Source organism: Physeter macrocephalus, unplaced genomic scaffold (genome assembly GCF_002837175.3).
Source record: "Physeter macrocephalus isolate SW-GA unplaced genomic scaffold, ASM283717v5 random_199, whole genome shotgun sequence".
Lineage (NCBI taxonomy): Eukaryota > Metazoa > Chordata > Mammalia > Artiodactyla > Physeteridae > Physeter > Physeter macrocephalus.
In genome coordinates, this window is record NW_021145478.1 from 8,041 (window position 1) to 35,419 (window position 27,379).

Here is a 27,379-nt window from a genome sequence, read left to right on the forward strand (position 1 = left end):
ATCTGGATGGAGAATCCAGACCCGGAGCAGAATGCAGAGCCCCTGCGTTCCAGGGAAGCAAGATGTCAACCTGCCCACACCGAGGACCCCCAGCCCTCACGTCCTAGCAGCGACCCCGCAGGGCCGTGGCCTCAGCCCAGGCTCACTTCCAGCCCCCGCCTCCCACGAGGCTGAAAGCCACCCCCTCCCAGGTCCCGCCGCCAGCCAGGCAGTCTTACTTCTTCACTTTCGGGTACTTCATCTCTGCAATGGCATTCGTGGCTTCCGTCTGCTTCTCCTTCAAGTGCTGGGGCCACATGTTATCCACCCAGTCCACCAGGTCTACCTGGAATCCAGCCAGGCCACCGTCAGCGCCTCCTGGCTCCAAGTGCCCTTAAGCTGGACCCCATCACCACACCTCAACCCTCCTCCTGCTCCCAAACGCCTCCCGCCCTCCCCCCGGGCCGGCGCAGGCTGGCCTCGAGCAAGACGAGGAGGGCAGAAGGTGGCCGGGGTGGGGACCGCAGCCGGGGGGCGGGGGGGCCTACCACGGTGGGACGCTTGACCAAGTGCTCCAGCTTGGTGTGGCTGAACTCAAGGCTGATGACGTTGTACAGCTTGTCCCGCTGGGCCTCGGGCGTCTCATAGTAGCGCACAAACTGGGACATGCTCATCTCCGTGCCCTTCTGGGTGTTCACGTCCATCACATCCACCAGCCGCCGGCTACCTGGGGGCAGAATCCACAGGCCGGTGGCTCCAGCCAGCTGGGGGTGCAGATCCCACTTGGGAGGCCCCGTAAAACAAAACCTGCCCCTGCCCTAGCATCCCCCATACGCCTCACCCTACGCCCCCGTCTGCTCACTTACCTGGTCCTATCAGTTTTCCTCACCAAGTCACCCTCCAATCTTAAAATGAATCCCTCCCGTCCATCTGCTTTCCTCCACACCGACTAACTTGCCCCCAAATGCTCAGTTATTGAGCCGCAGAACTGGGATTTGAAGCCAATTCCATCTTATGCTGGAACCCAGGTTCTTAATTCTTAACCCCCGACCCCCACCTCTGCCCTGCGCAATACTGAATCTCGATCACATGCTAAGGTTGAAAAATGATCCCCGCCTTCAGTGGCTGGCTCGTCGCCCCACAGATCCAGGGAAGCCTTGGAGAACCGCTTTGTTTTTGAGTCAGGAGTGCAAATCCACCAGGGGGCATCCCTGAACTTTGCTGGAAATTCTGGCCATGCTCTGGGCAGTGCTGGCTCCTTCCTTACCAGGGCTCCTGGAACAGGTGGGCTCTGCTCAGCTGTCCTGGAAAGCCCACCTGTCAGAGAACCTGCCGTGTTAGAGTGGGGGAGGGGGGGCGAACAGGCCCCCAAGCTCTCTCCGCTTTCTGGCCTCCAGCCTTCCACCTCCCCTGCCTCTCCTCCCTCACCTTGCTCAGGGTCCTATCTGCAAAGCCCCCCGAGGAAGGGGATTTGCTGGGCAGGTAGGTGACGGGAACCACAGCCCTAGAGGCTGGTGCAAATCGGCATTAAAGGCCTGGAGCTCAGCTGCCCCATCAGTACAATGCAGTGGTTAAGCTAAGACTTCGTGGGTTTGAACCCCAGCTGGACCTCTTAGCGTCTCTCAGTTTCCCCATCTGTGACATGGGACAAAAATGGCAGCCACCCTATGGGGTTGTCCTGTGACTTAAACGAGATAATGTACATGAAACATTCCTGAGACGTGCCTGCAAGTAGGAAGTGTTACCTAACTGGCCAATTTCATTTATAATTACAGGTGGAGAAAGCGACGTGGTGGGAAATCAGAGCCAGTTAAATCTCTGCCAGCCAGTCCAAAAGGACTGACCACTTACCATCCTAAAACATAATCCGGATGGCTAATGGGGGGGGTGGCGGGGTTATGAGGGGTGATGAAAATGTTCTAAAATCGACTGTGGCAATGACTGCACAAACTCTGTGAACAAATGAAAAACCATTGAATTGTACACTTTAAATGGGTGAATTGTATGGTATGTGGATCATAACTCAGTAAAGCTGTTATTAAACAAAAACACTAGGCACTAAAGGACCAACAAAGTTGGTTTTTCTAAAAAATGTTTTTTTCTTTCAAAAGTCTCCTATCCACTTAAAACATACCTAATAAAAAATATAAATTATTCAGCCATAAAAAGGAGAGTACAGACGGTCCCCGACTTACCATGGTTCAACCTAGGCTTTCTGACTTTAAGATGGTGCAAAAACGATACACATGCAATAGAACTGTACTTCGAATGCTGAATGTCGATCTTTTCCCGGGCTAGTGATATGATCCTCCCTCGTGACGCTGGCAGCAGCAAGGAGCCGCAGCTCCCCGTCAGCCACAATCACAAACACCCGAAACACTTACAACCATTTTGTTTTTTCACTGTCATACAGTATTCAATACGCTGCATGAGCTTTTCAACACTTTATTATAAAATAGGCTTTGTGTTAGATCATTTTGTCCAACTGTAGGCTAATGTAAGTGCTCTGAGCACGTTTAGGGTAGGCGAGGTGAGGCTATGAAGTTTGGTAGCTTAGGTGTATTACGTGCATTTTCAACTTACAATTTACAATGGGTTTATCGGGATGTAAGCCCACCATAAGTCGAGGAAGATCTGTCATAGCGATACATGCTACCACGTGGATAAACCTCAAAAACACGATGCTGAGGGAAAGAAGCCAGACACAAATGGTCACACGTTGCATGATGTCATTCATATGAAATGTCCAGAATAGGCAAATCCACAGAGACGGAAAGTAAGTGAGTGGTTGCCAGGGGCTGGGAGTGAGGGAATGGGAGTGACTGCTAAGGGGTATGAATCTCCTTTCGGGGTGTTGAAAATGTTTTAGAACCAGCAGACGGTATGGTTGCATATCACTGTGACTGTACTAAATGCCACTGAATTGTACATTTTAAAATGATTAATTTTGGGACTTCCTTGGTGGTCCAGTGGGTAAGACTCTGCGCTCCCAGTGCAGAGGGCCCGGGTTTGATCAGGGAACTAGATCCTGCATGCCGCAACTAAGAGTCTGCATGCTGCAACTAAAAGATCCTACGTGCTGCAACCAAGAGTCCGCATGTCGCAACTAAAAGATCCCACATGCCCACATCTAAAGATCCCGCATGCCGCAACGAAGATCCCACATGCTGCAACCAAGACCTGGCGCAGCCAAAATAAATAAATATTTTTAAAAAATGATTAATTTTATGTTATGTAAATTTCACCTCAATAAATTTTTTTTTAACGCAATTCTTTTCCTGAACAGAAGAAGGATGTGGGTAGAAAAGGCCTGTTTTTTACTTTCTTGAGCACTAACAAGGCTTCCAGACCCCCTCTCCCCAACACAATCCCCAGGCCTCCCGGGGCACCCTCGCCCCACTCCGCTCCTAGCCAGGTGCAGGTCCCCAGTTGAGCCACCTCGGCCTGCCCCACCCTCAGCCAAAAAGGGAAGTCAGGACTTGGAGTGGTTAGAGCTGTGAGGGGCAGCTGGGGCTGAGCCGGGCAGGAGGGAAGAAGCCCGGGGGTGGGAGAGGCCAAGGGACTGCATCTGGAGCGCTTCTAAGAACAGCTTCCTCAGTGTGCAGGGAGCTCCATCCGGCTCCCCAGGTGTCCTGGAAGCCTCAGCTGGTGGGAGGAGTTGGAATGGGAATAGAGGGAGAAGGAAGGAAAGTCGGTTCTTCTGGGTGCCTGGGCTCCATAAACCTCCAGGGAAACACAAGTGCACCAGTAACCGGATTCAGCCCCGCTGGCTTCCAGCCCACAGGTGAGGATGAGAAATGCAGGAACATTAGCACACTTCCTAGGGAAGCAGAACAATACGGACTGAAGTGACCGTTGGCTTAGGAGTCTGACGAATCTGAGATAAAGGCCAGCTCTGAAGCAAAGAGCAGTTGAGGAAAAGTCTCTCTCCATAAATATATTCCAGCCAATAAATGGCAAAGGAGGGACTTCCCTGGCGGTTCAGTGGTTAAGACTCCATGTTCCCAATACATGGGCCCCAGGTTCGATCCCTGGTCAGGGAACTAGATCCTGCATGCAGCAACTAAGAGCCTGCATGCGGCAACTAAGAGCCTGCATGCCACAACTAAATATCCCGCATGCCGCAATTAAGACCTGGAGTAGCCAAATAAATAAATAAATAAATAAAAATTTTTTTTTAATTACTCTGTGCTTCCACTGCAGGAAGCACAAGTTCAATCAGATCCCTAACTGGGGAACTAAGATTCTTGCATGCAGTGCAGCACAGCCCCCCCAAAAAAAACGGGGGGGAGGAATGACAGAATTAATTAGACCATCACCACTTTGCAGCCCCTGATAAAATAATGGAGATAGACATCAATGACTGCTAACAACAGAGAGAGAGAGGGAGAGAGAGAACCTAACATGTGCCTCCTGATGGATCTATGAGGCAGTCAGAATAAAATGAATGAACTAATGAATGAATGAGTGAGAGAGACAGACTGAATCTGATCAAGCATCTATATCCAGCTACCAACTTACAGAAACGACAGAGAATGGAAGAGCATGTTAAGCTACTCCAAGGCAAAATCCAGGCAATGAAAAATTCTACAGGTTGGGCTTCCCTGGTGGCGCAGTGGTTGAGAGTCTGCCTGCCGATGCAGGGGACACGGCTACAGGTCAAACAATCCAAAGGGAGATGGAGGGAGAGCCCAGAGATTATAAGAGACTGAAAAGGCACCTCAGCCAATCACAACGCAAGACACTTATTTACATTCTGACTCAAACAACTGTTAAAAAAAAAAAAAAAAAGTAGGGGGACATCCCTGGAGGCAGAGTGGTTAAGAATCCGCCTGCCAATGCAGGGGACATGGATTCGATCCCTGGTCCAGGAAGACCCCACATGCCACAGAACAACTAAGCCCGTGCACCACAACTACTGAGCCTGTGCTCTAGAGCCCCGTGAGCCACAACTACTGAAGCCCGAGTGCCTAGAGCCTGTGCTCTGCAACAAGAGAAGCCACCACAATGAGAAGCCTGCGCACCGCAACGAAGAGTAGCCCCCACTCGGTGCAACTAGAGAAAACCCACGCGCAGCAATGAAGACCCAATGCAGCCATAAATAAAGACCTCTTTAAAAACAAAGTAGGGACTTCCCTGGTGGTCCAGTGAGTAAGACTCCGCACTCCCAATGCAGGGGGCCCAGGCTGGATCCCTGGTCGGGGAACTAGTCCGCATGCATGCAACTAAGAAGTCCGCATGCCACAACTAAAACCTGGTGCAGCCTAAATAAATAAATAAATATTTTTTAAAAAGAAAGTAACATTGGGCTTCCCTGGTGGCGCAGTGGTTGCGCGTCCGTCCGCCGATGCAGGGGAGCCGGGTTCGCGCCCCGGTCTGGGAGGATCCCGCGTGCCGCGGAGCGGCTGTGCCCGTGAGCCATGGCCGCTGAGCCTGCGCGTCCGGAGCCTGTGCTCCGCAACGGGAGAGGCCGCAGCAGAGGGAGGCCCGCATACCACAAAAAAAAAAAAAAAAAAAAAAAAAAAGAAAGTAACATTTATGCTATATATGAAACAACTGGAAATTTGAACAATGGATATGGATATTTACTCATTTTAAGGAAGTTTTTAAATTCCTCAGTTTTAAGGTTCCTAGTTTTTATTTTATTTTATTTTATTTATTTATTTATTTATTTTTGGTTCCTAGTTTTTAAAAGACTAGGCGTGAGAGTGCACTCCGTGGTCCTGAGGATCTGTCTCTTGCTTCAACAATGTTTGGAAGGAACAGACCCAGGGACGCCCCTTCCCCCAGCCTCCAACCACCCTCTAACCATTTTTCCAGTGGTAACCTTCAGAACGAGCCACTCAGGCATCCTGGGCCTCCAGGACCAGTCAACACCATTTTTTGCGCTTAGCTCCTTATTACCGATCAATCGTGAGCTCCCAGAAGCGTCAGAAATATTCCACCGCAGTGGAGGCTGCCGTCAACCTCCTGGTAAACATACATCTGCGGGCCTCCTACACCTACCTCTCTCTGGGCTTCTATTTCAACGGTGACGATGTGCCAGGGGGTGGCTCTGGAGGGCGTGGGCCACTTTTTCCACGGATTGGCTGAGGAAAAGCACCAGGGCACCAGGCATCTCTTGAAAACGCAAAACCAGAGTGCAGAAACCATCCCAAGATGAGTGGGGTAAAACCCAGGACACTACGGAAGCCGCCATTCTCATGGAGAAGAACCTGAACCAGGCCCTTTTGGATTTTTATGCCCTGGGTTCTGCCCATGCAGCCCCCCCACCTCTGTGACTCCCTGGAGCCACTCCCTAAGTGAGGAGGTGAAACTCATCAAGAAGATGGGTGACCACCTGACTAACCTCCGCAGGCTGGCTGGTCCCCAGGCTGGGCTGGGCCAGGATCTCTTTGAAACGCTCACCCTCAAGCAGGACTAGGAGGCTCTGGAGCCCAGCAGCCTTTGAAGAGCCCTTCTGGTGTCAGGGCTTCTGCCTGAAACCTCTCAATGCAGCCACTAGGCAGCTTTTTAACCACCTTGGAGCACTCTCCCAAGCCTTGGACCAAATGGGAATAATTAAGCTTTTTGAGGAAAAAAAAAAAAAAAAAAAGGCTAGGTATGATAATGCTATTGTGATTATGTTTTTAAAAACCCCTGCTCTTGTAAATCAACTATACTATATACATTTAGAACTATATACTGAAAACTTTTGGGATGAAATGGCATGATGTCTCAATACGCTTCAAATATTGCACAAAAAGAAGTGGATGGGGGTGTGGAAGGGGCAAGACCACAGATTAATGGGTATTGGGGCTGAATGATGGATACACAGGAGCTCATTATACTTTGTCTATTCTTTTTTTTTAAGATTTTGTGATCTAATAGAAATTTTTTTCTTAGTTATCTACTTTATACATATGAGTGTATACATGTCAATCCCAATCTCCCAATTCATACCACCACCACCCCACCACCCCGTCTGTCTACTCTTGTTACTTTTCAAAATTCTCTCCAATCAGAAGTATTTTTATAAATTCCAGCTGTTACTAGCTCTATGGCTTCAGGGACTCACTTACCCTTTCTAGGCTTGGACGGTCTTTATTTGTAAAACGGGCCCTTCAATGTAAGAGAGCCTAACACCATGTCTGGCACGTGGTAGGGTCTGCAACACATTTACCCACCAGCTACTAAGAAGGTATGGAAAGATCCATGTGGCTCTGAATACAAAGTGAAGAGGGTCCCAATCAGACAGAAAGGGAAAAGAAGCTCTTTCTCCCCCATATGTGGACTTCTCAGAGAGACCAATTTTAGCTCTGAAGCCACAGCCCCATCCAGGCTCTTTATGCTCACTTGAAGAGCCAGGCTGGAGGCATAGGTGCCTGACTTGTTTCTCCGTCAGCGATGGCTCACAGGAGACCCCAGAATGAGCAGTGGCAGCCTCAAGGGCCCCTGGGACAGTGCCAAGAGCCCTGGACTGAGCCCTAGTCCCAGCAACCCTGACTGCCCCTGCTCTAGGCCTCAGTTGCCTCACATGAAAAGGCAGGAAGAAGTTGGCCTTTATAATTTTTTTTTCGTTGGCGCAGATCTCTTCCTTCAAACAGAAGCTTTGATGAGAGCCAAATACATAAATAAAAACAAGCAGCTCAGGCTGAAGCGGGAAGGGGGTAGGCATTCAGAATTCAGAGCTGGATTCCTGGGATTTCCCTTTGAAAACCACTGGGTTAGGTCATTTTTAGGTCCTCTTCCAGGGCCAACACACTGATTTTTAGCCTAGTTTTTTTTCTAGTTACTTTTTATTGGAGTATAGTTGCTTTACAATGTTGTGTAGCCTAGTTCTTAAATACTCAGATCATATCCCTTAAATATGAACTGGGCAGAGTAGAAGGAAGGAGAGGGAAGAGATGGAGAGGCTTTGCCCAAGGGGTCACTGGGGACACTTGAGGCCTGCCAGTCCCTTCCAGTCTGAGCTGGGAGATTAAGCACCAGGCCTCCATCTTCTCAGGTTCCAGTCCGGTCTGCCACTGGTGGCAAAGGGGAGCTGGGCATAAGTGCTGGATCTCCGAGCAGGAAGCTCAGCCCCAGGCAGGAGGCAAGTGGCCCAAAAGGACACAAGGGACAGATGGGTGCTAAGAATGGAACGTGGTGCTCCAAGCTCTGGGGAGCGGCCACCCCTGGGGCAGGTGACAGGGACAAGGTGCCTTTTGGAGCCTGCAAGGGATCCACAGCACTGAAACTTAGGCTCCTGAAGTCAAGGGGTTACAGGAGAAATTTTCCACGTCAGAGAGGTGCCTGGAGTTCCTAAGTAGGCCACCTGCTCAGCAGCGGCCCCTCCTCTCCTCACTGGTTCTCTGAGCTCACAGGCTACACACACATCCAACAAATTCCAGCTGCAGAAATTAATCCGTGGCCCCATGGCCCTTGCTTTGAAGGCTCCATCAGTCAGCTCCAAGAGCCACGGGCTCAGAGCTGGAAGGAGGCTGTGGAAAGTCACCTTGAAGGCTAACATAAAGCATGCACGGGCACTGACCCCAAACCCCCACTGAGCCCGCTCTTCAGAGACTGCACACAAGTGTCCCACATCATAGTTCTGGAACGTTCTCTATCATCCTCAAGTTTCTGAACTGGTTTTTTTCTGCCCCTTGGGAATATCTCCTCATCCACCTCATAGAGCCAGAGTTTATTATCAAGCGCACCGGCCACGGTTCAAATACCGCTCCACTACTTCCCAGCAGTGAGGCCTTAGGTATAGCCCTGAACCTCTCTGGGCCTCAGTTTCCTCACCTGCAAAGTGGAGATAATAGGACCTGCCCTAGTGGCTTCACGCAATTATTGGAAGCACTTTGTAAACTTAAAAGTGGGGATCCTAGTGAAAACTCTGTCCCAAATCGAAGGTGCAAGGGTACAGGAAAGAAAGGGCACAGGGCTGAGTCACTGCACAACTTGAGACAAATCGCTTCCCAGATCTAGGCCTCAGTTTCCTCTTTGTGAAATAAGAGGATGCTTGCAAAGGTTCGCAGGTTTTCCCTAAGCACTAGTATCTTCTGACCCCCTCACCTTTGCACCTTTTAAAATTATCCCCAAGACAGGGACTTCCCTGGTGGCACAGTGGTTAAGAATCCGCCTGCCTAATGCAGGGGGCATGGATTTGATCCCTGGTCCGGGAAGATCCCACATGCTGTGGAGCAACTAAGCCCATGCGCCACAACTACTGAAGCCCGTGCGCCTAGAGCCCACGCTCCGCAGCAAGAGAAGGCACCACAACGAGAAGCCCTCACACTGTAACGACGAATAGGCCTTGCTCGCTGCAACTAGAGAAAAGCCCATGAGCAGCAACGAAGACTCAACGTGGTCAAAAGTAAATAAATAAATAAATTTATTTTTTTTCAAATGGGGCTAGTGATAAATAGGGTTTTATGTGATCGGGCAAAAAAAATATAGGAAAGGGCTTCCCTGGTGGCGCAGTGGTTGAGAATCTGCCTGCCAATGCAGGGGATATGGGTTCAAGCACTGGTCTGGGAAGATCCCACATGCCGCGGAGCAACTGGGCCCGTGAGTCACAACTACTGAGCATGCACGTCTGGAGCCTGTGCTCCGGAACAAGAGAGGCCGCGACAGTGAGAGGCCCGCGCACCGCGATGAACAGTGGCCCCCACTTGCCGCAACTAGAGAGAGCCCTCGCACAGAAACGAAGACCCAACACAGACAAAAATAAATAAATTAATTAATTAATTTTTTAAAAAGAAAATATATATATATAGGAAAGATCCTCAGCTTATAACAAGATCTTAGTAAACAGTAGTTAACACTATTATTTACACTCTAAGGAGCTACCCCACAGGGGAGTGATTCCTATTAGTCAAATAATGGGCAGAAGCAAATACAGTTTCCCTAGGCCCCTAGCAAAATCAAAATCAAGATTTTGATTATAGAGCACTAGATTTCTAGGAAAAGGGAAACAGAATAAATCAGTGAGGCGGGTGTTTCTCTTAGAGAGAATACATACCTGAGAACATAACTGAAGGCCTCTGAAACCCTCCTTCCTTGGGATTCTCAGCTCTCCTGACCTCATGTACCTTCCCCTCCTAGCATTTCTATGTGTCCTGTCAGGTGGATGCCTCCCCCCCACATATCTGTCCAACCTTAACATCACTGCTGAGCTCAAATTCAAAGTGTCTAGAACTGAACTCATCTATAACCCCACCCAAGCCTACTTTTCCCCTTGGGTTCTGTTACAAGCATCACTTCCCAACTGCTGACATTCAAACCTATGTTTGAATCTGATGTGCCATCTACTGTCTGGGCAACTTACAAGTAACTTCTCTCCAGGCCTCAGTTTTTCTCACCTGTGAAATGGGAAACCAAGACTAGGAGAGTTCTAAAAACTCTTCCAGAGTTTAAATTTTTTTATTTTTTTATTATTATTACTATTTTGGCAGCACCACACGGCTTGCGGGATCTTAGTTCCCCAACCAGGGATCGAACCTGCACCCTCAGCAGTGAAAGCGCAGAGTCCTAACCACTGGACCTCCAGGGAATTCCCTAAAATTTTTTGAAGTCTATGATTTGAAACCACCTTTAAAAGGTCTAGGAAGGAGGGAGGGATAAATTAGGAGTATGGGATTAACAGATATAAACTACTATACATAAAATAGTAAGCAAAAAGGATTTACTGTATAACAAAGGGAACTGTATCCAATATCTTGCTTTTTTTGGGTTTTTTTAATTATTTTTTTTAATCTTCATTGGAGTGTAATTGCTTTACAATGCTATATTAGTTTCTGCTGTACAACAAAGTGAATCAGCTATAAGTATACATATATCCCCATATCCCCTCCCTCTTGAGCCTCACCCCTCTAGGTCGTCACAAAGCATCAAGCTGATCTCCCTGTGATATGCAGCAGCTTCCTGCTACCCATCCATTTTACATTTGGTAGTGTATATATCCAATATCTTGTAATAACCTATAATGGAAAAAATATATATACATATTTATATTTTCTATATATATATATATATGAATCACTTTGCTATATACATGAAACTAATACAATATTGTTAAGTCAACTATACTTCAATTTTTAAAAAAAGATTAGGAACTTCCCTGGTGGCGCAGTGGTTAAGACTCTGAGCTCCCAATGCAGGGGGCCCTGGTTTGATCCCTGGTCAGGGAACTAGATCCCACATGCATGCCACAACTAAGAGTTTGAATGCCACAACTAACGAGCCTGCCTGCTGCAACTAAGACCCAGAGCAACCTAAATAAATAAATAAATAAATATTAAAAATAAATATTAGTAAAAATAAAAATAAGGTCTGGGGGGGCAAGAATAAATTGGGAGACTGGGATTGGCATATACACACTACTCTATATAAAATAGATAATTAACAAGGACCTACTGTATAGCACAGGGAAACTCTACTCAATACTCTGTAATGGCCTATATGAGAAAAAGAATCTAAAACAGAGTGGATATATGTATACATATAACTGATTCACTTTGCTGTACACCTGAAATTAACACAACCTTGTAAATCAACTATACTCCAATAAAAATTTAAAAAAACAAGGTCCAAAAAATAAAATAAAAATAAGGTCTGGGGACAAATCAGTTACCTTTGATTTTTAAGGAGTGAGAATTTAGCCTTCTCCCTAAACACAGCCAGTCAAGGGCAGAGCCCGTGTCTGACGAGTATCAGCACCTCCCACAGGGCCAGACACAACACAGACACCTGGTAGATTTGTGAGTGAAGAATGAGTGGAGGGGGCTTCCCTGGTGGCGCAGTGGTTAAGAATCTGCCTGCCAATGCAGGGAACACGGGCTCAAGCCCTGATCCGGGAAGATCCCACATGCCATGGAGCAACTAAGCCCGTGAGTCACAACTGCTGAAGCCCGCACGCCTGGAGCCCATGCTCCACAACAAGAGAAGCCACCGCAATGAGAAGCCCGCGCACCACAACGAAGAGTAGCCCCCGCTTGCCACAACTAGAGAAAACCCGCGCACAGCAACGAAGACCCAATGCCAAAAATAAATAAATAATTTATAAAAAAAAAAAAGAATGGAGGAGGGTTAGGATTAGAGTAGGAAGTCATAAAGCAAAAGCATGAGCTTTGGAAGCACCCAGGGCTGGGTTTGGATCCTGTCTCCACCGCCCACTAGCTGTGTGAGCAGCCCCCTCTGAGCTTCAGATTCCCCATCTGGAAAACAGAACATAACACTTACTTTATGATTATTGGTGAGGACAAAATGAGGTCATATGGTAAACATACAGTAAAAGATAGGTGATTATTATTCTAATGGGATGAATAAATGAATACTGAATGAGGTGATTTGTCATGAAGATTTTTTAAGAAAAGGGGCCAAAGAAAGCATCAGTTGGCTTGGGTACCCTCATTAGACAGAAATACAATAAAGAGATAATATGCAAGTCTCCCCATAGCCATGGGCCCTCCCAACCCTCAGTGACATAAGTACAGACAATGAGTGGGGACACTGTACTTTATGGATACATTTTCTCAGAGGGTTTAAGGCATCTTCAGAGACAACAAGAATTATCTCTTCCCCAATCTCCCTATCCCCCCAACTCCCAACCCATAGATGTGAAAATATCCCAGTATTTTTACATGAACTCTCCAGAATAGCGATCCTGGGGGTGGAGGGCACAGATTACAGCATCAAACAGACCTACACAAATGCAGTCACCTGATTCATAACAAAGTCACCTGATTCAGTGCCATGGGGAGAGGGTGTTTTTTCAATAATGGTACTAATCAACTGGATATCCATATAAGAAAAAAAAAGGATCTTAACCCCTATCTCATACTAAACACAAAAATCAATTCCAGATGAACTACATATGTACATGTGAGAGTTCAAACACCAGAGCTTTTCAAGAAAAACATATGAATATCTTTGTGACCTCAGAGTATGCAAAATTTTCTTAATTTGATGAGACACAAAACAAACTAATGGGCCAGGAAGATCTAAATGGTCTATGTTAAAATTAAGACTGTCTGTTAGTTCAAAGACATCTTTAAGAGTGTGAAAAGTAGGAGATGATTTTGGAATATGTACTAACATCCAGAATACAGAAAGAACCTTTATGTTATGGGCTGAATTGTGTCCCCCAAAATTTATATGTTGAAGTTCTAACCCGCAGCAACTCAGTAAGTAACCATATTTGGAGATAAAGGCTTTAAAGAGGTAATTAAAATGAGGTCTTTAGGGTGGCCCCCTAATCCAGTAAGACTGGTGTTCTCATAAGAAGAGATTAGACACAGATACAAACAGAGGGAACACCATGGGAAGACACAGGGAGAAGACAGCCATCTATAAGCCAAGGAGAGAGACCTTCAAAGAAACTTAACCTTGCTGACACCTTGATCTTGGACTTCCAGCTCCAGAATTATGAGAAAAAAAATTTCTGTTGTTTAAGTCATCCATTCTGTGGTACTTTGTTATGTTTGGCCCTAGCAAACTGATACACCTTACAATCAATAAGACACAATCTTTACCATAAACAAAACAAAAAGACAACCTGCAGACTAGGAGAAAATATTCACAAACGATGAGACCAGCAAGGGCTTAATTTCCAAAATACACAAACAATTCATACAACTCAATATCAAAAAAACAAAAAACAAACAAACCAATCAAAAAATGGGCAGAAAACCTAAATAGACCTTTCCCCAAAGAAGACACACAGATGGCACATGAAAAGATGTTCAATATCACTAATTATTAGAGAAATGCAAATCCAAACTACATTGAGATATCACCTTACACCAGTCAGAATGGCCAGCATCGAAAAGTCTACAAATAATAAATGCTGGAGAGGGTGTGGAGAAAAGGGAACCCTCCTACACCATTGGTAGGAATGTAAACTGGTGTAGTCACTATGGAGAAGAATATGGAGGTCCCTTTAAAAATTAAAAATAGGGACTTCCCTGGTAGCACAGTGGTTAAGAATCCACCTGCCAATGCGGGGGACACGGGTTCAATCCCTGATCCGGGAAGACCGCACATGCCTGGAGCAACTAAGCCCATGTGCCACAACTACTGAGCCTGTGCTCTAGAGCCCGGGAGCCACAACTACTGAGCCCACATGCCACAACTACTGAAGCCTGCGTACCTATAGCCCGTGCTCCGCAACAAAAGAAGCCACCGCAATGAGAAGCCCGCGCACCACAACGAAGAGTTGCCCCCGCTCCCTGCAACTATTGAGAAAGCCCGCGCGCAACAAAGACCCAATGCAGCCAATTTATTTAAAAAAAGAAAAAAAATCTTACAAAAAAAAAGGGACTTCCCTGGTGGCGCAGTGGTTAAGAATCCGCCTGCCAATGCAGGGGACACGGGTTCGAGCCCTGGTCCAGGAAGATCCCACATGCCGTGGAGCAACTAAGCCCGTGCACCAGAACTACTGAGCCTGCGCTCTAGAGCCCACGAGCCACAACTACTGAGTCCATGTGCCGCAACTACTGAAGCCCACATGCTCTAGAGCCCATGCTCCGCAACAAGAAAAGTCACTGCAATGAGAAACCCATGCACCACAACGAAGAGTAGACCCCGCTTGCCACAACTAGAGAAAGCCCACGCGCATCAACGAAGACCTAACGCAGACAAAAAAAATAAATTAATTTTTAAGAAAAACCAAACACTAAAAATAGAGTTACCATATGATCCAGTAATCCCACTCCTGGGCATACATCCAGAAAAGACAGAAAGCTCTATTTAGAAAAGATACATGTACCCCAGTGTTCACAGGAGCACTATTTACAATAGCCAAGACATGGAAATAACCTCAGGGTCCATCAGCTAATGAATGGATAAAAATGTGGTGTGTGCATGTGTGCATGTGTATATATATATATATTATATATATATATATACATGCACACACAATGGAATATTACTCAGCCATTAAAAAGAATGAAATAATGCCATTTGCAGCAACATGGATGGACCTAGAAATTATCACAGTAAGTAAATCAAAGAAAAATATTATATTATATCAATATACATGGAATCTTAAAAAATGATACAAAACTTATTTACAAAACAGAAACAGACTCACAGACATAGAAAACAATCTTATGCTTATCAAAGGGTAATGTGGGGGAAGGGATAAATTAAAAAAATGATACAAATGAACTTATTTACAAAACAGAAACAGACTCACAGACATAGAAAACAATCTTATGCTTATCAAAGGGTAATGTGGGGGAAGGGATAAATTAGGAATTTGGGTTTAATAGATACACAGTACTATATATAAAATAAACAACAAGAACCTACTGTATAGCACAGGGAACTATACTCAATATCTTGTAATAGCCTATAATGGAAAAGAATCCGATATATATACACACACACACACACACACACACACACACACACACACACACACACAGGTATAACTGAATCACTTTGCTGTACACATGAAACTAACACAACGTAAATCAACTATACTTCAATTAAAAAAATTTTTTTAAATAAGAAACAATCTTTAAAATAATGAAGAAAAGACTTGATCAAACATTTCATAAAAGAAGATATCCAGGGCTTCCCTGGTGGCGCAGTGGTTGAGAGTCCGCCTGCCGATGCAGGGGACACGGGTTCGTGCCCCGGTCCGGGAGGATCCCACATGCCGCGGAGCGGCTGGGCCCGTGAGCCATGGCCGCTGAGCCTGCGCGTGAAAAAAAAAAGAAGATATCCAAATAGCAAATAAACATATGAAATGGAGCTCAATTTCATCAATCATTAGAAAAATGCCAAGTGAAACACACTGAAATAGAACTATACTCCCATCAGCATGGAGGCATGACTACAATGAACATGATGAGCACACCAACTCTGGGTAAGGATACGGTGCAGTCAGAACCAGAACAATCCACTGGACAATTACTTGACAGGATCTACTAAAACTGAACATATATGTAAATTCTCTGACCCATGCAATTCTGCTCTTAAGTATATGCCCAACAGAAATGCATCCATTTGTTCACCCATCATGCCTAGAATGTTCATCGCAGCACTATGCATACAGCCTTAAACTGGCAGTTACCCGAGTGCCCACTAATAGAATGAATAAATCAATTGTGAAATAATCACATAATGGAAAACTACATAGCAATGAAAATAAATCATCTACAACTGCACACAACAATATGGATGAATCTCGTAAACACAAGGTTGAGTGATAAAACGCCAAAACCCAAAGAGGACAGACATCCTGTATGATTCCACTAACACAAAGTATGAAAACAGGCAAAATTTATCCACACTATTAGAAGAAGTCAGGACAACAGTGGAGGGAGTGACTGGATGGGAATTCAAGGGGGGTTTGATCCTGGGCTTCCAATTACCCTGGTGTGTTCAATTTGTTAAAATTATACAAATTTTAACTACAGGATTACTATATGTGCACTTTTCTATATGTATATTAGACTTCAATAAAAAGCTTTCATTTTAAGCGTACAGTGCCAAAGAAATGGAAAGTGCCACTTCTTGTTTTGGTTCTTTAGAGGTGAGGAGCTAAAAACAGAGGCTAGGTGCCTGTCTTCCAGTGGGCAGATAAACAGGGCTGAGAGAAAAAAGCCCAATTCTAGGAGATTAGAGAAGAGACTGGAGCCCCAGGTTGTGGCCTAATAGCGGGCTGTGCACCAACCCACTTCTCAGACAGTCGCCTCCCAAGATACAGGGCCTGGGGAGGGGACAAGAGGCTGGAAGACAGGCTGAGATCCCCCACTAACTTCAAGGGATGGTCCAGCCTCCCCCATACTCTGCCATCCACAGCAGAACTCTCATTTGTGGGAATTCCCTGGTGGTCTAGTGGTTAGGACTCCACGCTCTCACTGCCGAGGGCGTGGGTTCAATCCCTGGTCAGGGAACTGAGATTCCGCAAGACATGTGGCATGGCCAGAAAAAAAAAAGGAACTCCCATTTGTGTTAGGGACATGGTTACGTCACCCAGCAACCCTGGGGAGTCACTCCTTCCCCACTCTCAGTCCGCATGGTTCAGCTGGGCTGGGTGTGGGGTTTTGCTCCCCATTTCTGCTGCCATGTGGGGAGAAACTTGCTGGAGAATGAAGCAGAAAGAGGAAGCAACAAATGGGAAGCAAAAACGAAAAGAGCCAAGATCTTGAGATCTTCTTGGAGCACCTAGATCCAGAAATGCCTAAGGTCACATCCTGAACTTATTACGTGAACCGCTGAATTCTGTTTTGCTTAGGGCAGATTGAGTTACATTTGTCACTTATGTCACTATGACAAATCTTCCCCTTCGCCACTCTCCGGAAGCCTGTGTGCACTCAGTGGGAATAATCCTAGCCACTGCTAACTGCCATTACGTGCATCCCTCACGGTGCTACACCTTTACAAAGCACGTTCATATCCACCAATCCGTTCGATCATTACAGAAATGCCAAGAGACACAGGCCGCAGGTATTACTATTACCACTTTTCGGGGGGGTTTTTTGGCCGCATTGTGCGACACGCAGGATCTTAGTTAGTTCCCTGACCAGGGATCGAACCCGTGCCCCCCGCATTGGGAGCAAGGAGTCTTAACCACTGGACCACCAGGGAAGTCTCACTATTCCCACTTTCTTTGCCATCCTAGAGTTTTTTGAGAGCCGGCGAGGACGTCAGGACCATCTAATTGAATCTTCTTGCTCTCACAATGAGAAGAATGAGGCTCAAGGAAAGAGGCAGCCTGGATACAACCAGAGAATAACAAAACTACAAAGGGCTTGAAAATTCTTCAAAAGCGCCGCCGAGGGCACCATTACTGAGACCGTGATGTTCCCTGATCCACAGATTTGAGAATCTGGCTTTAATCCTTGTCCATAAAGAGAACTTCATCGGATCCACATCCTTCCATTAGAATAATAATGGGGACCATTTCGTCATCCGCCATAATGCTAAGCCTTCATTCATTCTCTTACAGGATCTTTCTTTGAGGCAGGTTCTGCTCTTAGCTCCATTTTGCAGCTGAGAAGTAGCTTGTCCCAAATCACGCAGCCAAGTAGCAGAGCTGAGTCCCAACAACAAAGGCTGGGGCTGGGTTGAGGCACCAGAGAGAGTCACCTGTGCCCAGATTTGATTTACGGGGCCCATCGCCCCACCTTCTGCTCGCTGCGGCAAGGCTGCCTCCTTCCGCTCTGACGTCCACTTCTTCAGCATTTCTAGAATCCAGCTTTAAAAAAAAAAAACTACCTCCTGAGCAAAAGCCCTCACCAGCCAACTGAGATCCTTCTGTCAACAGCAGCACCTCCTTACAGCCAACGGGTCCCCCTTCTCCTTTTTCTTTTTTTCCGCCACACGTCATGCGGGATCTTAGTTCCCCAAACCAGGGATGGAACCCACACCCGCTGCAGTGGAAGTGCTGAGTCCTAACCACTGGACCGCCAAGGAAGTCCCTGGTTCTCCCTTTGAGTTAACACATCTCTGGGTCAATAATTCAGGCTGGGGACTTCCCTGGTGGCGCAGTGGTTAAGAATCCGCCAGCCAATGCAGGGGACACAGGTTCGAGCCCTGTCCGGGAAGATCCCACATGCCGCGGAGCAACTGAGCCCGCGCGCCACAACTACTGAGCCCGTGTGCCACAACTACTGAAGCCTGCACGCCTAGAGCCCGTGCTCCGCAACAAGAGAAGCCACCGCGGTGAGAAGCCCGCGCACCACAACGAAGAGTAGCCCCCGCTCGCCACAACAAGAGAAAGCCACGGGCAGCAACAAAGACCCAACACAGCCAAAAATTAATTAATTAATTAATTAATTTTTAAAATAATAATAATAATAATTCAGGCTGGATCTCTGCACACCCACTGGTCAGCTGCCTTCATTCTCCATACAACCACAAGAGTCAGCTTTTATAGAACTTAAATCAGATCACATTACTTCACACCCACCAGGATGGCTAGCATCAAAAAGACAGACAAACACACACACACACACACACACACACACACACACACACACAAGACAGAGAATAACAAGTGTGGGTAAAGATGTAGAGAAATTAGAACCCTCGTATGTTGCTAATGGGAATTTAAAATGGCGCAGCTACTTTGGAAAACAGTCTGGCAGTTCCTGAGGAGATTAAATGTAGTTACCCTATGACCCAACAATTCCCTTCCTACGTATATACCCCAAAGAAGTGAATATGTATGTTCACACTAAAACTTGTACGTGAGTAGTCATAGCAGCATTATTCATAATACCCAAGAAGTAGAAACAACTAAAATATTCATCAAGAGATGAATGGGTAAACAAAACGTGGTCTATCCATATAATGGGATACTGTTCAGCCTTAAAAAGTAATAAAGTACTGAGACTGTTACAACATAGATGAACCTCAAAAACATGAGGCCAAGTGAAAGAAGCCACACACAAAGGACCACATATTATGATTCCACTTACATGGAATATCCAGAAGAGGCAAACCCACAGAGGCAAAAAGCAGATTGGCTGTCAGGGGATGGAAGGAGAGGGGAATTGGGAGGTACAGGGCTTACTTTGGGGGGTGATGAAAATGTTCTGGAATTAGTTAGTGGTAATGGTTGCACAACATTGTGAATATATTAAGAACCACTGGGGAATTCCCTGGCGGTCCAGTGGTTAGGACTCGGCACTTTCACCGCTGTGGCCCAGGTTCAATCCCTGGTCAGGGAACTAAGGTCCTGCAAGCCAAGCAACGTGGCCAAAAAGAAAAAAAGAACCACTGAATTGCACACTTTAAAATGGTTAGATGGTGAATTTTACGGTATATGAATTCTATCTCAATTTTTAAAATATTTTTAATTCCCCCTCCAAGAAAATAATCAGATCACAAAGTTACCGCCTCACCACACTTTAAAACTCCCCAGTGGCCTCCCATCACCCCGGAAGTTAAACCCAAATTCCCCACCAGGGCCTTGAAGGTCCTACGTGGGCCTGGCCCTGCAACTTCTCCCACCTCTCCTACTACTTCCCCCCCTCACTCCTTCCATTCCTCCCCCACCCTTTGCCCTTGTTCATTCCTCCATCTGGAATGATCTTTCCCACAGCTGGATCCTCATCAGTCAGGTCTCTGTCCAAACGTCCTCATCGCCTCCACCCAGAGGCCCTCCCTGACCAACCCCCATCTAAAACAAAACACAGCTCCAGCAAGTTCTATCCCATTACCCTGCTTTACTTCTTCATATCCCTTATCACCCTCTGAAAAGACGTAAATTTTTTTAAACTATTTATTTCTTTGTTGCCTGTCACTCCAACCAAGAGGGCAGGGATCTTGTCTGTCCTGCTCACAGCTCTGAATTAGCCTGCCACGTAGGAGCTACTTGAGAAACACTTCTGGAAATAATGGATGTATTAACCAACTTCCTGTAAAAGCTGAAAGGCAGCCCACTACCTGGTCAGGAGTCCGGGGCACTCAGTGAGTCCAGCCGAGCTCTGTAGGTACTCAGCGCCAAGCCCTGCCCTAGACCTGTCTGGAACCCTGAGGAAGCAGGAAGAATGATCCCTCCCCTTGAAAGTTCTGAAAGTCTTTCAGGGGTCACACAGCACCCAGTGTTTACCCAGCAACCCACAAACAAACGCAAAGGAGAGATCTAAGATTGCCTTGATGACACCCAAGCTGGAGGCTAGGGTCCAAATCAGCCTCATAAAACTGCACTGGCAAACACCCTCTAGTGCAGCTTCTTACGGCTTTGCAATCTGACCTGTTCTCCAGAATGAGACGGTTGCAGCTCACACCTGCTCCTGCCTCCTCGCATGGGGACTTTCTTCTCAGAGGCAGTTAAATATCCAAAGAGGCAGGTGGTACAGGCCTCGTCCCCCGCCACTACCACGTCCCCCCAAATCAGCATCTCTGGGCCACGCACACACACAGCGACTTACCCACTAGGAGTTTGACATCTCGGACTGTGAAATCAGGGTCAGGCATCCTCGAGAAAGAGGAACACAGACATTTGATGAGAAGAAATAACAGGGTTAGACGCAACAATGGGGGCAAAGGGAGGCCATTTTTCCAAGAGAGTTGCCTGGTTCTCAGGCTGGGAATCCAAAATGGGATAACTCAGCGGGAGGGTCACCCCCCAAACCAGTCAGCAGCTTCCTCACCTCAACGGCAAACCAAACCCCTCACTCTCCCTGACACCGGAACTCAGCGTAGCTACAGAGAAGAGGATGGACATCCACTGTCCCCCTGCCACTTACCCGGGGAAGACTGAAGTGTACTGTCAAGGTAAACGCCAGAGCTGGCCATTCAAACACTTGCTTCCTTTTAGGGTGGGTAGCCCTCTCTGTGGCTCCTCTTCTAGAAAATACTCTCCATAAGGAGTTGTATGGAGGGTGGGAGGGACCCCTTTTAAGTTTAGAGGAAAAAAAAACATGTCGCACCAATTCCAGGGATTTGGTGACACTGGCTATGATGACTGTGATGAGGTTCACTATTAATTAATAGTGATGCCCAAGGTTTCATTTCTGTCAGTAGTAATTACGGACAGTAGATGCTGTGGAGGGAGGGAGGCTGTGATGAAGCCCTCAGCTTCCTCCCCCACCCCTGCCCAAGGGGTGGAAACCTGTTCTTCCAGCCAGCCTGCGGATGGATCTCTCCCCCAGCGGAAGCTCTGAAGAGAATGTAAACCAGACAAGACACCATGGGAGGCAGGTGCTGGGGCCCGAGCCGGAAGGGGAGACGAGGGCCTAGCATCCTAGGAAACACACCCTCCACAGAAAAGGGCCAGTTTCCCACATAGTGCAAGTCTGAGTAGAAAATATGCATGTAGGCGTCCTGCCTCTGGGCCCAGAAGCTGGCCAATCCCTTTGCAGTTCAGGCCCTGCCTCAGTTTTCTGATTCAGGGGGAGGACACAATTCTCTTCAGGAAGTCACTGCGTGTAACTGGGGTGGGTCAGGGGAAAAAGTCCACGCTGTTTAAGTACCCTGTGACCTCTCCATCCAAATTCTCTGAAAATCCAGACTCATCTTTAAAGAGTTTTCCCCCCCTCTGTCAGGCCTTGAACAAGGAGATACAATCCCCAAATAATGAAGAAAAATCCTTCTCAGTGACGAGAGGTTAGGAAAAGGGCGGAAGAAATCCATCCCAAGCTACAAACTGTGTTAGGGAAGGAGACAGGGGAAGAAGCAACTGGTTTCAGCAACTTACTTAATTCCCAGGCCATCCTTCTCTCGAAATATCAGGGGAACTCTGAGAGCTTCTCTCTGCACATACTCATAGTTGAAATCTGTTTGGAGATTGGAATTAAAACAGGTTGGTTAAGTCATGAAGGAGCAAATGAACCATGATCCATTGGTTAGGGGAAGAAAAATGATGGAGGAAGGGGCCGGGGTTATACTAGATGCAGGCACCAGCTCAGAGGGCAGGAGCTCCCCAGAAAATGACAAGGAAATGGATTAGGCAAAGCCCAAGAGAAGCCATGCCAACTATCAGCTCCTCTGCCTACTCAGTCATTGCCTGCATGCCCCACTGGTCAGAACTTGTCAATGAACAGCCCAAGGCTGGAGAGGACTGGGGAGGGAGCCTCATGAAAGAGCCCCACACAGCCCAGTTATCACTGCAAGAGAGGGCCGGATGGAGAAACACATCCCAAGCTGAGCTCAGAAAGTAAAGGAACTGCAAAATTGAAGAATGCCACCTGGGAGGATCTGAAGCCCCAGAGAGGAGGCTGGGAGGAGGGTTCTCATTGTAGCTGAGCATCAGGGAAGATCTTATTGTAATATCCTGCATGGTGAAGGGGAGGGGGGGAAAAGCCGGTTTCCCTGGAAACTGTATATCTGGTGCCAAAATAACTAGGGAACTGGGCACAGCTTTGCTGTCTTAATAGTGAAATTCTGCTGCAGCCATCAGAACACTTGTTTCAGCTGGGTAACCAAGAGGGATACTCCCCAGGTGAAGGCTGTGTGAAGGGGACGTAGTGAGGCCTGAAGAAAATTCACCGCGTAGTTTTTCTGCCTGACTGACGCTTGTCTAGTGTAGACCCCCAACATCCTTATGGAAAGCCCTAGAGCACGAAGGAAGCCTTAGCTTCCATCCTCCTGAGTTCCAAAAGTAGGGGATCTGACCCAACCATATCCCTAAATATGGAGGTGAGGGAGGCGGAGATAAATCCTCATATCCCCAAATCCTCAGGTAACTGAAGCAATTCACAAAGGCGCAAGCCCTCCCTGGCCGGTCAGAAGGGAGATAGAGGAGATCCCAGGCCACTGAAGCCCCTACCCCAGGGCCACAGTTCACTAGGGCAGCTTGGGGGAGTGGGGGTAGGGAGAGGCCAAGGCAACTCTGCTCAGAGGAGAGAGAACAAAACCAGAGCTGGGGAAAGTCCTGACCTTAGCAGCTCAGATCCCCAGGAGCTCCCAGTGAATGGGGATTCCTAAGGATTTAAAGGCAGAGAAGTTTAAGAAGCTTCTATTTTGAATCCGGGCTAAGGGCTCCTTCTGTTTCTCAGCTCCTCCCTCGAGTTCTGGGGCAAGATCTGAATTAACAACCAAAAACCCTAGAGCCCTCTCCCTTGAAAGGAGCCTGGACAGCAGATTTAAGGGCTCTCCCTCGCTGGAAACCCCCAGCCCACCCCATACACACACACCCAGAGTCCACCCCCAGGGTCAGCTTCACTTCCTCAAATGAGCCTGAGAAAACACTGAGATCCTGGGCAGAGAATTCCTCACCAATGACCAGGAAGAGTTGCATACTGCTTTCTGCTGCGATCCGCCAAACGACTCAAGAAAAATGGGGAAGGAGAGGAATTAAAATCCCATTTGTGCTAAGGAAATTTAAATGTAGTTGGGACTAGACCTCTGAACTGTCTGGCCTCTGGGTGCAATGCTCTTTAGACCTGGCAGGCTGGAAGAAATTTCTTCTTCCCTCCCCTCACAACTACCCCCTACCACCGAAGCCCGGCACTCCAGGAAGCAATGGGCACAAAAGAGAAACTTCAAAAATGCAAAGCTAGGCGGTCTCTCCTAGGGGCTAACCCCACAGCCCTAGCCACCCAACCGGAACTTGGAGGCGGGGGCGCGCTTCCCAGTTATCAGCTCACTGAGGGATGGGAGGGTTTTCCAAGGGGGAAGGGGATAAACAAAATGGGAACAGAGTAATATAAAGGAAACCCAAATGTCTGAGGGGCAAAAATGAACTTACAAACCCCAGAAGGGCATAGGGAGATGCCTAAGTAGGCAGGGCAAATCCAAAACCCCAATCCCACAGGCCAAACCAGGGGCCTTGAGGGCCTTAGACCCAAGCCAGAGCATCACCTCAAAGTCTGGAAGACACTCCCAGACACTTTGCTAGTACCAGGGTCAGGGAGATAGGCCCTGAAGGTCTCAGGCTAGGGTGACATTCCCAAACCCCAGAGGCTTCTCCAACTTCTGCTCTAAACTGGCAGGGCCCACAAGAGGGACAGAGCTCTCAAGCCCTCAGGGCTGGGAAGAGACCCTGTTTCCCAGGGCGTTGCCCCAAGTCTTCACCTCAAACTGCCAGGGGGCAGCCTGAAGCCTGAGTGGGGGATAACCCCCTTACCCACAGTCCCCACACTTCAAGCATCAGGGCTGCAGGGCTAGAGACCTCAGGCTTAAGCGGGGGCCAGCCAACAACTCCGGGTCACCCACCCTGCTCCCATCTAGCAGGGCTCACGAGGTGATGGAGCTCAGCAGACCCCAGGCCTGAGGAGGTGTCACTAAGTGACCGGGGGTGTCCCCAGCGCCAGGTCCTAACTGGCAGGGCCCGAAATGGCACGGGGTTTGGGAGGCTACAGGCCTGGGGGTCCCCCACCCCAATGCCCCTGGGGTGCCCCAGCCCCGCTTCAGCCCATCGGCTGCACCTCGTGCAGCGCAAGGAGCTGGGCCGGCTCCGGGAGGGGTAGAACGCGGCGCACCCGCCCTCCATCTGTCCGCCCGTCGGTCCCCAGGTCCCTCAGTTCGCCGGCCCCCTGGCTCTACCCACCCTGGGGCTGGTGGTGGGCGCGGGCCGGGCCTAGGCCCACGCCCGGCCCCGGTTCCCGCCTGCCCTCCTCCCTCGCCACCCAGCCCACCCCACCCCCCCAGTGCTCGGCCTCGTTTCGTCACCGGATCCCCTGGAATGGGGGACGCGGGCGCGAAATACGAACCCAGCCACCGGCAGCTCCCTCCCCACGTGCGCTCGGGCCGCGCCGAGGAGGACTGCCCGAGGAGGGGGCGCCTCACCTTTGCCCTCCATGGCGTGCACGAAGTCCCCCTGGTACAGCTGGCTGCGCAGCTTCTCCTCCAGGCTGAAGCCGCGGACGCTGACGATCTCCTCCACGTCCGACAAGTCCTCGTTCTCGTCGTATCTCTGGCGGTCAATCGGGCGCTGCAGGGACCCAAACCAGAGAGCCCGGGACATTACTGGGGGAAGTGGGGGTCGCTTCTCACCCTGGGCCCAGCTCGAACAGGTGCAGGAGCCGTGCGCCCCCTGCACCCCACCACTGCGACAGGAGCAACTTTGCGCAAAAGCCAAAGATGCTGAAAATGCGGATAATGAGAGGGGCCCGCGCCCCCAGGGTCAAGCTGCGCCCTAAACAGGGCACTCCCCTCCTGCATCTTTGGAGGCCATGGAAGGAATATCTGGGGGAGTCTCCCTTGCCCCGCACCCCCGAGAGGTGTTAGGTTTTGCCCACTCGGCCGGGAGCCTGGTTATGTAACCCGCGAGGGGGGCTCGGCGCACGGGCTGGCGGGGCATTTGTAGGCCCCGGGAGGAGCCGCCGCAGCGCCCGGCTCGGCGCTAACAGCAGCCCTGGCGGCCGCAGCGGCAGAGCCGGGAAGCCGGAACCGGGGGCCGGCGGCATTTCTAAGACTGGAGCCGCCCCCGAGCTACGGGGGAAGCTGGAAAGCTGAAATGGAAGGGCTGAGACCCCAGCCGCCCCCGCCGACCGACCGCCAGTGCAAAAAGAAGAGATGGGAGGGGGGGTTCGGGGCTTGGGAGGGGGAGAGGCAGACGGCCCGCCACAAAGCTCCCATCGGAGACCCCAAAACGCACCAGCAGCTGTCTCATCTCCCCACAAGCGCGCGCGCACACTCACTTCCTAAGGAGAATCCCCCGCCACTCCCCGCATCCCCTGCCTCCTCCCTCCACCGCCGAGCGCCCAGCCCCGCAGCCCCCCAGATTCCGGGCGAACCCCGAGCCCGCTGAGCTCCCCCTCCACGCCTTTCCCCGCTACCACCTCCCCACTTAAGTGTCTGAGACTCTGAGCCTCACAAGGGACTGGAGGAGTAAGCTGCTTGCTTCCTTTTGCATGCAATTTATTATATTTTTTTTCCGGTCCTCTTGCAAAATACAGAAAAGGAAAGAAAAGGCATCAAGAAACAACAACAAAAAAAATAGATCTATCATATACCAGATACAGATTTGGAAAAAAAAAAAAAAAGCTACACACCAATCTTCTTCCAGAGTCTTTCTCTGCCTCCATTTTTTTAGGAGAGTTCACCAATTAATTGTCAACACTCCTGCCCCCTGCATTTTGGCGGAGGGGGGAAGGAGGGAAGACCAAAGAAAACAAACCAAAAAATAAATAAATAAAGCTAGCCAGAGCCGAGATCTACAAAGTTTTGCACCAACACTTAAGCAGATCCGTTTGCAAAGTCCTAGGAAACCATTTTCAGCAGTTGTGGGGGGGAGGCGTCGACGTCATAATCCCCGGAACGTAAACATTGTTGCCGATCGCGCTCCGAGCCCGCGGCCCGGCTGGGGGGGGCACTCGGCCCGGGATGGGGGTGGGCGGGGGCGGTGGCCTGAGGAGGTGTGGGGCGGGGAGGGCGCCCGGGAGGCACCGGGCGCCGTTAGCGCCCTGGCATCGCTGTTTTGTTGTTGGGTCACGAGTGCGCCTCTGCACGCAGGCGCCGCCGCCGCCCGGGAGTTGTGTGCAGAGCTGACTTTTGGAAGGGCTGAGTTGCAGGCGGCGGGCGCATCCCGGAGATGGCGGGGCAGGGAGGAAGGGAAGGAGGGAGGGGGTGGGGAGGGAGGTGCAGATTTGCACGGCTGGCCTCAGCGGGAGGCGCGGAAATGCAAGCCGAGCATGCTGGAGTGAAAGCCCCCGGGGCCTGGCACCCCCAAAAAACGACCTCCCACCTCAATCCCTGCCCCCATGGCCCACGGCCCCCACGGGCTACCCCTCTTCCTCTTCCTTCACTCACCCCACCTCGTTACCTACGTGGCCGACCCAAATTCAAAACATTTTGTGTATATATAATTTTTTTTTCTTTTCTACTACGTCTTTTTTGGGGGGGATCCTCTCTAGATCCCCATAAGCGGACCTGCCATACGGAGGAGGCATTTGGGGGCTCAGGAAGAAATTAGCGCAGCTCCATACCTGTACGGACTGCATAGCTTTTAAACTCCTGGACTCAAAGATAAGGATCCACATACACACAGGTACAGGAAATACAGCCAGACCAAAGCCTTTTCAGA

General features: G+C 48.9%; 1 protein-coding gene and 1 pseudogene across 1 annotated transcript; one reads left to right on the forward strand and one right to left on the reverse strand.

The window, feature by feature from the left end:
• Window positions 1-214: 214 nt before the first annotated feature.
• On the reverse strand, window positions 215-27,379 carry LOC114484946 (lysine-specific demethylase 2B-like). Its single transcript, XM_028484602.1, has 6 exons — window positions 27,282-27,379; window positions 25,141-25,285; window positions 22,109-22,187; window positions 20,841-20,887; window positions 528-706; window positions 215-325 (listed from the first exon to the last, which is right to left on the reverse strand). Exons 1-6 carry the CDS (start codon window positions 27,333-27,335, stop codon window positions 215-217), a joined length of 615 nt encoding a protein of 204 aa, XP_028340403.1. The 5' UTR covers window positions 27,336-27,379.
• LOC112064070 (ferritin light chain-like) lies at window positions 5,806-6,403 on the forward strand (annotated as a pseudogene).